Source organism: Limulus polyphemus, unplaced genomic scaffold (genome assembly GCF_000517525.1).
Source record: "Limulus polyphemus unplaced genomic scaffold, Limulus_polyphemus-2.1.2 Scaffold329, whole genome shotgun sequence".
NCBI lineage: Eukaryota > Metazoa > Arthropoda > Merostomata > Xiphosura > Limulidae > Limulus > Limulus polyphemus.
In genome coordinates, this window is record NW_013665939.1 from 121,084 (window position 1) to 134,735 (window position 13,652).

At 34.1% G+C, this 13,652-nt stretch overlaps 1 protein-coding gene across 2 annotated transcripts in view; it reads left to right on the forward strand.

Annotated features, from left to right (window-relative positions):
- Nucleotides 1-13,652, forward strand: part of LOC106457424 (transmembrane and TPR repeat-containing protein 1-like) — a 67,638-nt gene that overhangs the window by 33,602 nt on the left and 20,384 nt on the right. Inside the window, exons 5-11 of one of the 2 annotated variants that reach the window (XM_022383352.1) lie at nucleotides 194-321; nucleotides 4,626-4,683; nucleotides 6,227-6,330; nucleotides 8,009-8,198; nucleotides 10,513-10,634; nucleotides 12,412-12,576; nucleotides 13,347-13,460. In XM_022383352.1, the coding sequence (XP_022239060.1) occupies nucleotides 194-321; nucleotides 4,626-4,683; nucleotides 6,227-6,330; nucleotides 8,009-8,198; nucleotides 10,513-10,634; nucleotides 12,412-12,576; nucleotides 13,347-13,460 (881 nt within the window). Of the gene's footprint in view, nucleotides 1-156; nucleotides 322-4,625; nucleotides 4,684-6,226; nucleotides 6,331-8,008; nucleotides 8,199-10,512; nucleotides 10,635-12,411; nucleotides 12,577-13,346; nucleotides 13,461-13,652 lie in introns of both variants that reach the window. The other variant, XM_022383351.1, reaches the window with a different exon arrangement.

Here is a 13,652-nt window from a genome sequence, read left to right on the forward strand (position 1 = left end):
ACTTAACGTTAACTAAAACTAAACCAACGAATAGTAAACGTAAAGTATAAGTACACGATACAACAACAAGATTACTACTTTATATATATATATATATATATATATATATACATTATATAGATATAACATTTCACCGTCTTCTCTGCATTTTTCCAGGTGGAAAATGAAATCAAGGCATAATCAATCAACCTATCTTCTACCGACCGCTACACTGGCTTCCGCTTTCCTCGCTCTTCTGGCTAAGGAGCAAGGAATTACAGTAATAGCAGTATGTTTGGTTTACCATGTGGCAACATCATCTATAAAGTCTACTAGTATCAGGTAGTTAGGTTAAGGTAGTAACAGTATTTCCTAGTTATCAGGTGCAAAAATATCAATTCAACAAACTGATATTGGGTAGTTGAATTAAAACAGTAACCGTGTCACTTGGTCACCATGTGAAACAGACAGCAGAGCGTTCAGCTATCATATAATAAGATTATAGAAACAGAAGGGTATTCTAGCTACCCGGTGACAACGATGTCAGTTCTGTATACCTAAATGGGTAATAAATCACGATGTACCAAGTTCAAGTAGAAGTCGTTCTAAGTGTATAGCATACGTTTTAATTAAATATCTATCTTAATAAAGCACACGCGCGCACAATTAAAGCTTATAGCTCTTCAGACTTTAAGAAGATTAGTTCAAATATAATTCAAAATCGTTAAAATAAAATCTGTTTTAACCTGAAGGCCTTTATCCAGACCCTGTCCTTATTATCCTGTAGTTCGGTAGATGTGACTACTTGCCAGTCTAGACACTATCTGTGTATTTATCTGTCTTTGAAGATTACATAGTAAATGTGTACATCTATCATTGACACTGATGAAGCTGTGCTAGCAGGACTTCGCTTCAACCAATTCATTATATTTAGAAATGCACAAGCTTGGAGTTTGAAGACGTGTAGGGCTTTAGTTGAGACTGTTGAGGTAGGCCGACATCGTTGTCAGGTACAATTAGTTTCAGGATTTTGCGCCTGCTCTGCTCTTTAGTATTAATGTGTCCTCGGCTATTTTGGTGATTTCTATTAGGGGAAAGAGAGACCTGAATAATTGCATACGTGTAAAGCATCGAAACGATGACGTCTTCGTAATTTTTAATAATTTCTTGAACTTGATTCAAAGTAAAGACATACGTATTGTAATTCTACCAGAACTGGATTAGACTGAATCATATGCTTCTACGCAATCAGTGTTAATTACCTAAGAAATAACAGTACTTTTAATCCACTCGATAGTGTGTATTATATAATAGATAATGTTTGTTTTAATCCACTTGGTAGTTTGTATTACATAAGATATAACGTTAGTTTTAATTCACTTGATAGTACGTATTACATAAGAGATAACGTTTGTTTTTGTTTGTTTGTAATTAAGCACAAAGCTACACAATGGGCTATCTGTGCTCTGCCCACCACGGGTATCGAAAACCGGATTCTAGCATTGTAAGTCCGCAGACATACCACTGTGCCACTGGGGGGCAGCGTTTGTTTTAATCCACTTGGTAGTTTGTATTACATAAGAGGTAACAGATGTTTTAAAATTTATTTGATAGTGTATGTTACCTAAGAGATAACGTTTGTTTTAATTCACTTGGTAGTTTGTATTACCTGAGATAACACTTGTTTTAATTCTTTTGATAGTGTGTATTAATGAAAGGTAACAGTTGTTTTAACTCATTAGAAAAGAATTTTCTCATTAATCTATATAATTGAGTACACAACATTTATATTATTTTTTTGATTTACTTACTTGAGTGTACTACAAATGAGGTAACAACCCTTATAATCCACTTTTTTTGTTTCTAATTTCCTTCGTGTTCGTAATCCTAATTGAAAACACATTTTTTACTCTATTTCCTTTTCATTTTTTATGTAGAAATGAAGTTGCTAGCAACAACCGTTATAGCTATTTGATTGGTTGGTTGTGAGACGAATTAATCAACAGTTTCACATGTGCTACATGGAAATAACAATTCTTTTATTAATGCATTTTACTCCGTGTATCGCATAGCAACTGTTAATTCTTTCTGTTTATTTGATTAAGCGTGCTAAAAATGAAGCAACAGTCTTTTTTATTTCAATTGATTGTGTTTTCCACATAGGAAATAACGACCATTTTAATTCAATTCATTGCGTATAGACACTATCACGGCCCGGTGGATAAGTCACTCGACTCGCAATCCGAGGGGCGCGGGTTCGCGTCCTTGTCGCACCAAACATGCCCACTTGGGCGTGAGGGCTACCAACTCCATCCGATAACAATGTGCTACGGAAACTGCAACAAACACTTCCGTCGGCTAAGTGTTGTTGTAGCCCTATGTTCCACTAGGAACGACAGGAACTAAGAAGATGACACTACCACTACGTATCATATTAATATTGTGTTAAACAAGTTTGTGAAATGTTTTTAAAGGCAAGGCCGATAAAAACATTACCACATACACAGGAAATAGTACGTCATATTAAAACGATTTTGAATAGGTAAATCAGCAGGTCACGTGGAAGTCATAGCCAATGTAAAGTCACGGTGAAACGGAATATATCAAAACTACGTATTGACATTGTTTGGTGTTTCGTAGGTAGTGTGATGCCACCGAAAACTGATCGGTTTAGGGAACGGTATTTGTAACAGCCCTTTGATACGTAAAATATTTATATACACAGATCAAAAAGATGTGTTCAGTTGGAGTACTTAGAATTTACAAAATGAGGATATCCGTTGATGCATTGGAAAACAAAAGAATAGATCAGTTTGGAGAACCAGGATCAACAAGGAAGAAACCGCAACAAGTCCTATTCCAGCCGTGGTAATAAAAGCACGGCATCCTGTAACAGGTGAGAATCCACGAACGAAAACATTGGTTTGAAAAGTCGCCTTCGTGTACGCAACATAACCAAGAAGGGTCCTCGTTTCCAAAGCGACACATATCCGTTCAATAGTCTCATAATTGGAGAGCTAGAGAATAAAACGGCTATTAATGCTAATTTTATACGAAAACATGTGTCCTTTAATTCGCCTGACGCAACGCCTGTAGATTTCTATGGGGTCAGACCGTTGGAATGGAAAGCATGTGACGAGTAGAAGTGTGCTTTGTCTATGGACTCTTACTACAGAGCCTTTTACAATGGAAATTACACAGCAGGACTATTTTCAAGATTCACGAACGTCAGATAGAACATGGCCAGACATGACGACTTAGACTGTAACGACGCAGTGAAGCTCCAAAATCCTTTAAATATAAAGCACTCAACCTCTGTTTAGTAATGCCAAATCTAACTATAGGAATAGGACTTGTTGCGGTTTCTTCCTTGTTGATCCTGGTTCTCCAAACTGATCTATTCTTTTGTTTTCCAATGCATCAACGGATATCCTCATTTTGATAGGAACCTAATAACACAAAATCAATATACTTTTTGTTATGTTCCCTTATTTTATTGTGTAAGAGTCAACAGAAAAAGCGTTAAGAAATGCATGATTATCTCACCTAAAAATGTATTCCTTTTTTGTTTGTGGTACTTATGGCTTAAGAAGAATCCATGAAAAATACTAATCCAAATAAATTATATAGCCGAGCAAACAGTTTGGTATTGATAAGACGAATACAACAAATATAATAGTAAAAAAAAAGGAGGAGGGAAAGAGAGAGGAAGAGAGCAATAAGAGTATCAAGTGGACAGCTTGAGAGAATAAGTAAAAAGATGAGTAGGTTGAGTAAGATAATGATAACAGGTAGTGAGTAGAGTACGTGAACAATAAAAGACTAGTAGGCGCACAATAGTGATGTAAATATTAAACATTACTAGAGGCTCGAGAGAAGGATAAAAAAGAAAGTTAAGTTAATTAAAAATATAGTAGATAGCGTGTTAAGTATTCATATATCTATTGTTTTTACACAGAAGTTCTTTTAAAAGTTTAATCTCCACAACTACAGTTTTTGCATTAATGTTGGAAAAATGTCTGCTTTAAATTCCCTGTATTTGAAGTGTACTTTACAAACGCTCTCAGGAAGGTTGTGGAAGAATCAGAGTTGAAATCTGACGTCTGATTAAATAAGTTATAAAATTTAGTGTATTTATCCTTTCTAGGTTGAAAAACCTAAAAATGTCGTGTTTCAAACATATTGTAGATGGCAAACCAAATGTTACTAAGAATGAGGGATTTAACACACATGTTTAATGGGTGACATTAGATACAAGTTAACCTGTCGACAAATTAACTGCAATTATAGAACAAGAAAACACAATTTATTTTTGGATTTATACCACATCTATCCATTTTATGATTGATCGCCTTATTGGAATTTATAAGAAAATCGCGCCAAAAGTATAGGTACTTTAGTGATATTAAATTGCTCTAATGCTGATTAGCACAAATGTCAGACACTTCTTCAGTTGGAGTTAATAACTTAAATAAAGGGAAGCGTGAGATGACTTTACATTAAATAGATTAAAATGATAGATTGACTGAAACATTCAAGTGTTCTAAAGAAATTAATTACTTGTCTAAATATTGTACGATCTTGAGTAGTAAGGAAAACGTGGTTTTATTTATAATGTTTTGTTTGAAATTATATTCTTTTTTCAGATGTATTAAAGAAAGGCAAGGTTGGCTGGACCAACACACGGTGTTCTTACTGACTGGGGTAAGTTGTCATTTTATATTAAGTAGCTAAAATGAAAGATGCAGTGTTATATCCGTTTTCTTATTAGAAATATCAGAGAGTGCCTTATTATGATGTACGTTGGTTAATCGCATTTAATAAGAACGATGTTTTAGATTACTTACTGCGCTTGGATCTACATTCCTCTTTTACTGTTGATCGTACTCAGTTTAATGGCTATAATTATGTACTATTGCACAAAACTGCAATTTCCATTGTGGCAAACTTCTATGCAGGACGGCAAGGTTAAATTTCTATCACTTATCTTGACAACCTCTCTGAAGACCTTTAAGGATATGTGAATGTCGGCTTTCAAGGCCAGGTTTAAGCAAACTAAATGCACAAAAGTGTACTGAAATGTGTGTGATAGAATGAGTCGATTCCAGTTTCTTCGCCTGTCTTTCTCATCAAAACATTTAATGATTTTGAGGTGTGATTGGAAGCTTTGAACCTTCTTCAAATTTAAACATTTGTTTGTTATCTTCCTAATGACGTCAGAAGATATGCACACCCATCATTGTAATGACATTGTGGATCAGAAGGTTCTCTTTCGTAACCATAGTATCGATTTTATGGATGAGGGCGCTCTTCCAATTGGCTTGGGGTGTGATTTTGTACCTCGTTGCTGTTTTAAACATGTGCTGTTCAAGTTTTCTCCATTTTCCTGGAAAACGTTGATTGCTCTAATTCATCGAAATGTTATGTCCTTTAGGTCCAGATCATTTAACAACCTTCCTACACGTATTTCCTCTTTTCAAAGGCTGTGACATATTCCTCCAACCATAAATATATCATGAACCAAATATATAGGTGATAAACATGTAGCCAATGTCACCCATGCTAGCATTTGTGGCATCACGCCATTTTATTAACATATGCAATTTGTCCTTATAAAATACGATTAACCATCTGTATTACAGTGATATGGAAAGTAAAAAAATAGAATCGGTAGTAACAAGAAATGCATTATGTAGTAAAAAAACTTTTATCTCAAAGACATAGCTTAGATCAGTAATTATTTGAGTGTCTTTTCGTAAAAGATTATCTAATTACAGTTTATCCAAAATTTATTATGATTAAACGCGTTTCTTTTCTATCAACTGTATAGAAATAGCCATTGTGAGTGTAATTTGCAACAGAAAGCGTGCGTGACATGCTACTCTAAACTTTCTTACGTTTACCGATAAGCGTTTGGATAGTTTTCTTCGCCAGAAACTTAAATCAAAGGAAACCAAACTTCTTCAGTAGAATGATGGTGTCCACCAATTATATAGTATGTTACAAGTGTCGTAGATATATTTATAGAATGATTTTGCACGTTTGTTTCCTGTTCTGCATTTAGCTTTCAAAATAGTATTATTTTTCCTTAATTTCATTTGTGTTCGTAATCGTAATTGAAAACACATTTTGTTTCCTGTATTTCGTTTTAAATGTTTATGTAAATTGAAGTTGCTTTTTAGTAAAATTTAATTAAAAATACATTCAGATTATTTTTAGAAATAATTGAAATGTTTTATTTCAACAGTATTTAGTCCTTTTGGGATTTCGTATATGGATGCTTCAAGGTTCGTTACCAAGGTTTTCTGAACAAGACAACCCTGCTGCTTTCGCGTCTTCGTTGCTTACGAGGTAAGTACACACTGGTATAAGTATAAACTCCATTATAACTACAGTGAAATCATTAGATATCTAGCCAAGGATATTTGGCGTATTTTGTAAAAACTGATTACTGAGAGTTGATAATAAAGATATTAACATGACTTATTAAGCTCTACGTGTAACATGTTTTTATAAATGGTCATGGAACTTGATCGACAAGTAAGAAAAATAAAAAGTAATCACGATTAAAGACATCGTAGATAACCAGAAGAATTCTGAATATGAGACATTTAATATTCAGGAGTAGATTCGATATTTTCGGGATGTCGGGATGTTGACATAATTACTCATGAGGTAACGGCAAATCTAAGACTCACGCTTCTCGCTCGTTTCAAATTCTCGCTCTGAAAAAAACAACAACGAAGAAATGGCTTCCGATAACGCCAAAGTTTTCAGATTTCTTTAATTACAATTTCATCTATAATGTTATTTATACAACTATTTTAGTCCCGAAGCCTTACTGGATAATGTCAACAAAACTGGTGCTCATGCAAATGACGCCAGCTACTTGTTGCAAATACAGTAGAAGAAATTTAAAAAAAAAATTAAATCTTTTACAGTTACTTAAAACAGTTTAATGCCTCTTTGCTGTTATATCGTCTTTAAAATCAAATGCAAGATTTGATGATGATCAGAGAAATTAATTCTCGTTTTCTTGAACTAAACTAATAATTACCGACATTACAATGAAAAAATTGTCAAAAGTTTCTAAAAGAAAAGGTACCAAAGTCTTGGCCGATGTCCAGAAAAAGGTCAAATGAATGAGTGAAACTGGATGTTGTATTATCGAAGCATAATCTGTTTTCTCTTTTCATTTATTTTCTCTTTCAGTCTGAGTTAAGCTGAATTCAGTTACAAATAAGATGACACGCGATTTGGATTGAGAGAGGCCTAATGGTTAGCATGCCGGACTGTGGAGCTGAGGTTACGTGGCTTGAATCCTATGACCAAAAGAAAACAAAAACAAAATCGTTCTCCACGCTTTAGTGCTATGATGCGTTGCAAGAGCAACGGTCAAGTCTCGCTATTCGGTCTGACAACAGTAGCAAAAGAGTAACAGTGGTTGGTATTGGTTAGCTGTCTCATCTCTTGAAAGTTAGAAAAAATTAGCGCATATAGCCCTCGATAAGCTTGCACGACATCCAATAAACAAACAAGCAGACACACGATAAGTTCATATCGCTTTTAAAATTAGTCGCGATTAAATTCTCGTCAGTTGTGACCTGAAACGCTATTCATTTTAAATAAACGAAAATGGCACGTGATTAAATTATTAACAATTTTTGACTAGCAGCAGTTGAATGTGATTATGCTCTAATCGATGTATTTTTAGTAGTCCTTGTAACACGCTTTATCCACACATTTGTAAGTACTCTCAGTCATACAACTGTAAATAGTAATAGCCAAGCAGCTGAAGAAGAATTAGTCACAAGCTTCTATCTTGTCTTATACATGGATTGGGAGTGGTCTTGGTTGCGTGTTTGCAAATAGTCTTAGTAACTAACGTACAAGTAGTTATAGTTAGATGTTTGGGTTTAGGATAAAGTTGTATTGTAACAACCACATTCTACAAAATAACGTTTGTTGAAAATAATGAAGTTAGCTTCCCATCTAGTAACTGGTTTCTACATATTTTGTTATCCTCCAGATTTCTCACAAAGACATACCTTGTTACCTTCAACGCCTGTTTGATTCTCTGTCCTTCAAACCTATCTTATGATTGGCAGATGGGCAGCATTCCCTTGGTGGAGACAGTGTGGGAAAAGCGTAACCTTATTTCGGTGTTGCTTTTTGGTGGACTTGGAAGCATTTTAATGTACACCAGAAGAACAGTCAAGGTAAGAGGAGGTAGGTGTTGTGGATAAACACACAAACCCACCAAGAAACTTGAACTTGTCTCGTTACTGTTTCTCATAGACACTGTACTCTAACAAACTGAACTAAATAATAATAAACTAAAAGTTTGTTGTTGTTTTTTTTGCCTACTTTAGTTTGTATATTTTTTGCCAGGAATGACACTGTAATAGCTAACTAAAACTCAATGTATTTCATGATCAAGACTATAAACACTGTTACAAACTGACCATAGAACTAAAGGCTCTGCTACATTACATACTTCATGAGCCTCAATACAAGTTATCAACACAAACGTTTTCAAGGAAGGTTTCAAATTAACAGTAGTTTTTTTTCTGCTTACGTTTTATGTTTATACTCAATATTCCAATGTTGAGAATAAGAAGTTAACATCCGAACTTAATACATTGAATAATCAATCTTTAATATAGGCTTTCCATCATACCTTAACTACATATATGACCGTTGCCATTCTTGTTGTATAATATTCAAAAGTTGCCGTCAGTTAGTTGACTTTTGTTTTGCAACGTTTTTCACTGTTTTAACAAATTTGATTTAACATGAGGTGTTTGGGCTAGCCAATTCATTACCTTTGTATCATTAATTCTTTCCTTCCGTTTCTAATTCAACACGGATTCATCATCAACATTCCGCTGAGAATCAGAGTAGTGCATGACGAGCCAGATCGTAATACCGTTAATTTTAAGACCTTCAACTCCTGCATAAAAAAAAACAACAAAACGTACGTTCACTATCATGTTTCTCTGTTTTCTTTACATTTTCTTGTTTAATTTTCTCTCTACACATAATAAATCTCGTAGAACTTCTAAAAAATCATAATCGTTCTTTGCTTCGTCCATTCAATAACATATTGTTTTATTTATTCTTCCAATTTTGTGGTTATTTGCAAGTTTTAAACGTTGGGCCAATTTCATACGTGAAATAGTGGCTTCAAATCTATAACTTGTCCACATAGAACTCTGTCTCGCCAGACAGTCTTGTTGATGATCTCAGATCTATGTAAATCCCACACTAAACACTGAGAATGTTTTCAATCGATTTGCTGTAAATAACACAAGGATGCCCATTTCTCTTATTAGACTTTAAACCTCAACTGCAAAAAATACAAAACAAATGCGATTTAATGTTCTTTTCACCTTATCTTTTGAAACACAAATTTTGGCAATATTCCATTCAGGTTTTCTTTCTGATTTATTTTCTAACAACAAACCTGAGTTTTCCGAAGAAAGAAACGCCAAGAGGTAAGGAAATGTTGAAGCGGTGTATGATTTTTTTGAAAAATAATACTTATCCGTTAGAGCTACTTTAAATAATAACATATAATTTTGTTACAAATAAAATGGAACACACTAAAGAATCACACACCGCTTCAAAAGTTCCGTCTCTTCTTATCGTTTCCGTTTCTTGAAGGAAAACAAAGAAATTCAGAATGTTATAAAAGAATTGTATCAACAAATAAAACAATAGTAAAGTTTCCTTCATTAAATAAGGCAATAACTTCTGCTCGTTTTCCATTACTTATTTCTAAGTTAATTTCTTCATTTTGGTCAGGTTGAAATTAACACAATATTTTAGTGATGTTGGTATTTTATTCACTATTCAGTGTGATTTATTCAATTGCTGGTGATTTAAAATATCTGTGAAAAACAAATGTATCATTATGAAAACGTAAAAATGGATCAAGCACGTCCAATTAATAGTTGTGGATACACAATTACGTCTTTATAATACCTATGAAGTAAACAGTTATTTTCTTTGTAGTAATTACAAAATTAGCATGTGGGTAAAACACAGAGAGACCCATAAATAAGAGAAAGAGAGATATACCGTTCGTTATTTTTATTTTTTGCTGACGGCGGTTCTCATTCTTACAGGTCTCTCTAGCAAACGTTAGTCTATATTTTTCTTGTTGTTGGACTCAAGCCTATGATTGATACTTTCAACTCAACACTATCATTTTTAAAATGTAGTATAAAGTAAAAGAACGATCATATATAAACTGATTCAATACAATATTAACTTATTAAATACGTTTTCATATTATTCTTATCGCTCAAACTACTGCTATAGTATCAAATGCTATTTTGTCCTGGAAAAACAGGAACAATTCTAAAACATAACTGATTAATATTACACTTTTTTGAAAATTATTCAACTGTTTTGCTTAGTAATCAAGTATGGTGTAGAAGAAAAATATTAATTGGAATATTACTAGTTTACGGAATATTCTATACAGCAAGAAAAACTCATATACATATATATATATTGTTTGATTAGATAGGAGAAATGACTGTTCTATCAGTAGCTTTGGCGATACTCACACTTTCGTTTCTACCGGCTTCCAATCTTCTGGTGACTGTGGGGTTTGTGGTGGCTGAGCGAACCCTTTACATCCCCAGGTAAGTACTGAAATGTAAGTATAAGTTCTATCTACCAATTTCTAATCATCTAGTGACTGTGGGGTTTGTGGTGGCTGAGCGAACCCTTCACATCTCCAGGTAAGTACTGAAATGTAAGTATAAGTTCTATCTACCAATTTCTAATCTTCTAGTGACTGTGGGGTCTGTGGTGGCTGAGCGAACCCTTTACATCCCTAGGTAAGTACTGAATTGTAAGTATAAGTTCTATTTACCAATTTCTAATCTTCTAGTGACTGTGGGGTTTATGGTGGCTGAACGAATCCTTTACATCCCCAGGTAAGTACTGAAATGTAAGTATAAGTTTTATCTACCAATTTCTAATCTTCTAGTGACTGTGGGGTTTATGGTGGCTGAACGAATCCTTTACATCCCCAGGTAAGTGCTGAATTGTAAGTATAAGTTCTATCTACCAATTTCTAATCTACTAGTGACTGTGGGGTTTATGGTGGGTGAGCGAACCATTTACATTCCCAGGTAAGTACTGAAATGTGAGTATAAGTTCTATCTACCAATTTCTAATCTACTAGTGACTGTGGGGTTTATGGTGGGTGAGCGAACCCTTTACATCCCCAGGTAAGTACTGAAATGTAAGTGTAAGTTCTATCTACCAATTTCTAATGTTCTAGTGACTGTGGGGATTGTGGTGGCTAAGCGAACTCTTTACATGATCCCCAAGCAAATATTTAAATGTAACGGTTATAGGCTCTATCTACCGGTTTTTCAATATTCTAGTGGCTGTGGGAGTTGTTAGCTGAATAAACCCATTACTTCCCCCAGAAAAATATTTAAATGTAATTATACGTTTTATGTACTAATTTCTAGCCTTCTAGTGACTGTGGTGGCTGAGCGAATACATGACCTACCAAGGCAAGTATTTAAATGTAACAGATATAGGCTCAATCTACCAATTTCTAACTGCATAGAAATAACGCTGTTTCAGCGGAACTTTAGGCAGCATAGATGTAGTATATTTGAGAACTTTAGTAGACTGCAACTGCCTATAATGAAAGTAAAGGAGGCAATGTGTCGGTTTAGTAAAGAAGCCGAAACGTCGTCTCCTGTCTTCTCAATAGGCAGTTACAGTCTATTAAAGTTCTCAAACCTGCATAGTACGTATACGGAGCCCAATAGGTGTTTAATTTTAAGGGACATATGTTATGTTCACCAATTCCTAACCGCCATATAAGGGTATGTAGTGATTCCCTCGACACCTACAGATAAATATTCGATTATAAAACAGTCATATGTTCTATATAGCACTTCCTTATGCTCGTAGATGCAAAAAAATGTCATTTATTAAATGGTGTTTACCTGAGTATATGATATTTTTTGTTTGTTTGTAATTAAGTACGAAGCTACACAATGGGTTATATATGCTCTTTTCACCATGGGTATCGAAACCCGGTTTCTAACGTTGTAAGTTCGCAGACATACCGCTGTGCCACTGGGGGACTATATGATATTATTTGAGAAAATATGTATTCATGTATATAAATAATTTAACAAGAAGAAACGAAATATGATTTTATTTATTATCGAAAATAATAATTGCGATTTCCGTTGGTTTAAATGTATAAAGACAATTTTTTTGAGATTCTTTTTATTTTTTTAAAATATTCTCTGTTTAAATATTTTATCTTATATTGATTACATTTATCCATTTTTACTTAACTTTAATATTCCATAAAACTACACATCTAGCGCTGTAATATAATTAAATGCTAAAGCTCCTCTCTCTTCATTTACTGGACTCCAGTGCAGGATTGTATATACTTGTAACCCACGGACTACAGAAACTGAAAGACTGGAGTTCTAAAGTGACTTGGATTGGCAGAATTAGTGCGATATTCCTCTTGTCTGTGTTCATATGGTGGACACTACGTCGTAACGCTGTTTGGGAATCCAGGGAGACTCTGTTCAAGTAAGCTGTTATACAGAACAAGAATAATATAGTGTATTTCGAGTGCTTTGCACGTGCACAATTTCTGATATGGTCTAAGAAGAGAAACTACAACAATAACGATTCATAGTTAAGTCGTACCAAAATTGCAATAGAAGTTGAGGTTCATTTTAGTTTATTAAGACTGATATTTGTTGAACCAGTTTAAATATACAAGATACGTTAATTCGTTGTTGGAAGAGCATGAGGTTAGAAGTTTCAAATCCGTTATAACTGAAACTAAATTATCGATTTTACAATCAGCTTTTTGCAATAATACGGTTTTCAATTTCGCGTGCGAATAATTGAATATAGGGTTATTGGTTTCACTTAGGAATCGAATTACATCATTTTTGTGACAGCATATTATGGATAGTTTTAAATATATGGAAACACAGAGTTTAACTAAAAGATTACTATGCGATATTAAGTAGGTTGCAAGGGGTGAAATTTCTAAGCAGAATCTTAAAGAAGAGCAATGAAACATCCAAGCCTGTTGTTGAATGCAATGTGTATGGCGTTGCATTACCGTGGTGAACGATGTATAAAGTACTTATGTACAATAACAATAACGCCTTTTCCAAACCATAACACAGGCATTGGGGGGAAATCAGTTCATGAGATTCTATTTTCTTAAAGATAGCTTTAAACGACTTTTCCGTCAGCACAAAATAACACTATTTATAACTTATCCAGACAATTCTGACATGCAAATAAATAAGTAGACTGCAGTAATTTTATTTCTTTTACAGGTCAGGCCTGGAGAGTGTACCTCAGAATGCTAAGGTCCACTACAATTTTGCCAACTTTCAAAAGGACACAGGAAATATTGAACTAGCTATTAAACACTACAGAATCGCACTCAGGTATATATATATATATATTGGTGTACTTTGGTGACAGATTTTCTTGTAGGCAGATTTTGTTAAACAAGACCGATGTCTGTAGGTTTACTTTCTTCTTAGAATTCTTCTCAAGAAGTCGATAAGCCGTCTTAACGTTGTTAGAACAACGGGTAAAAGTTGTAGCTAGCTTTTACCCGTTGTTCTAACAACGTT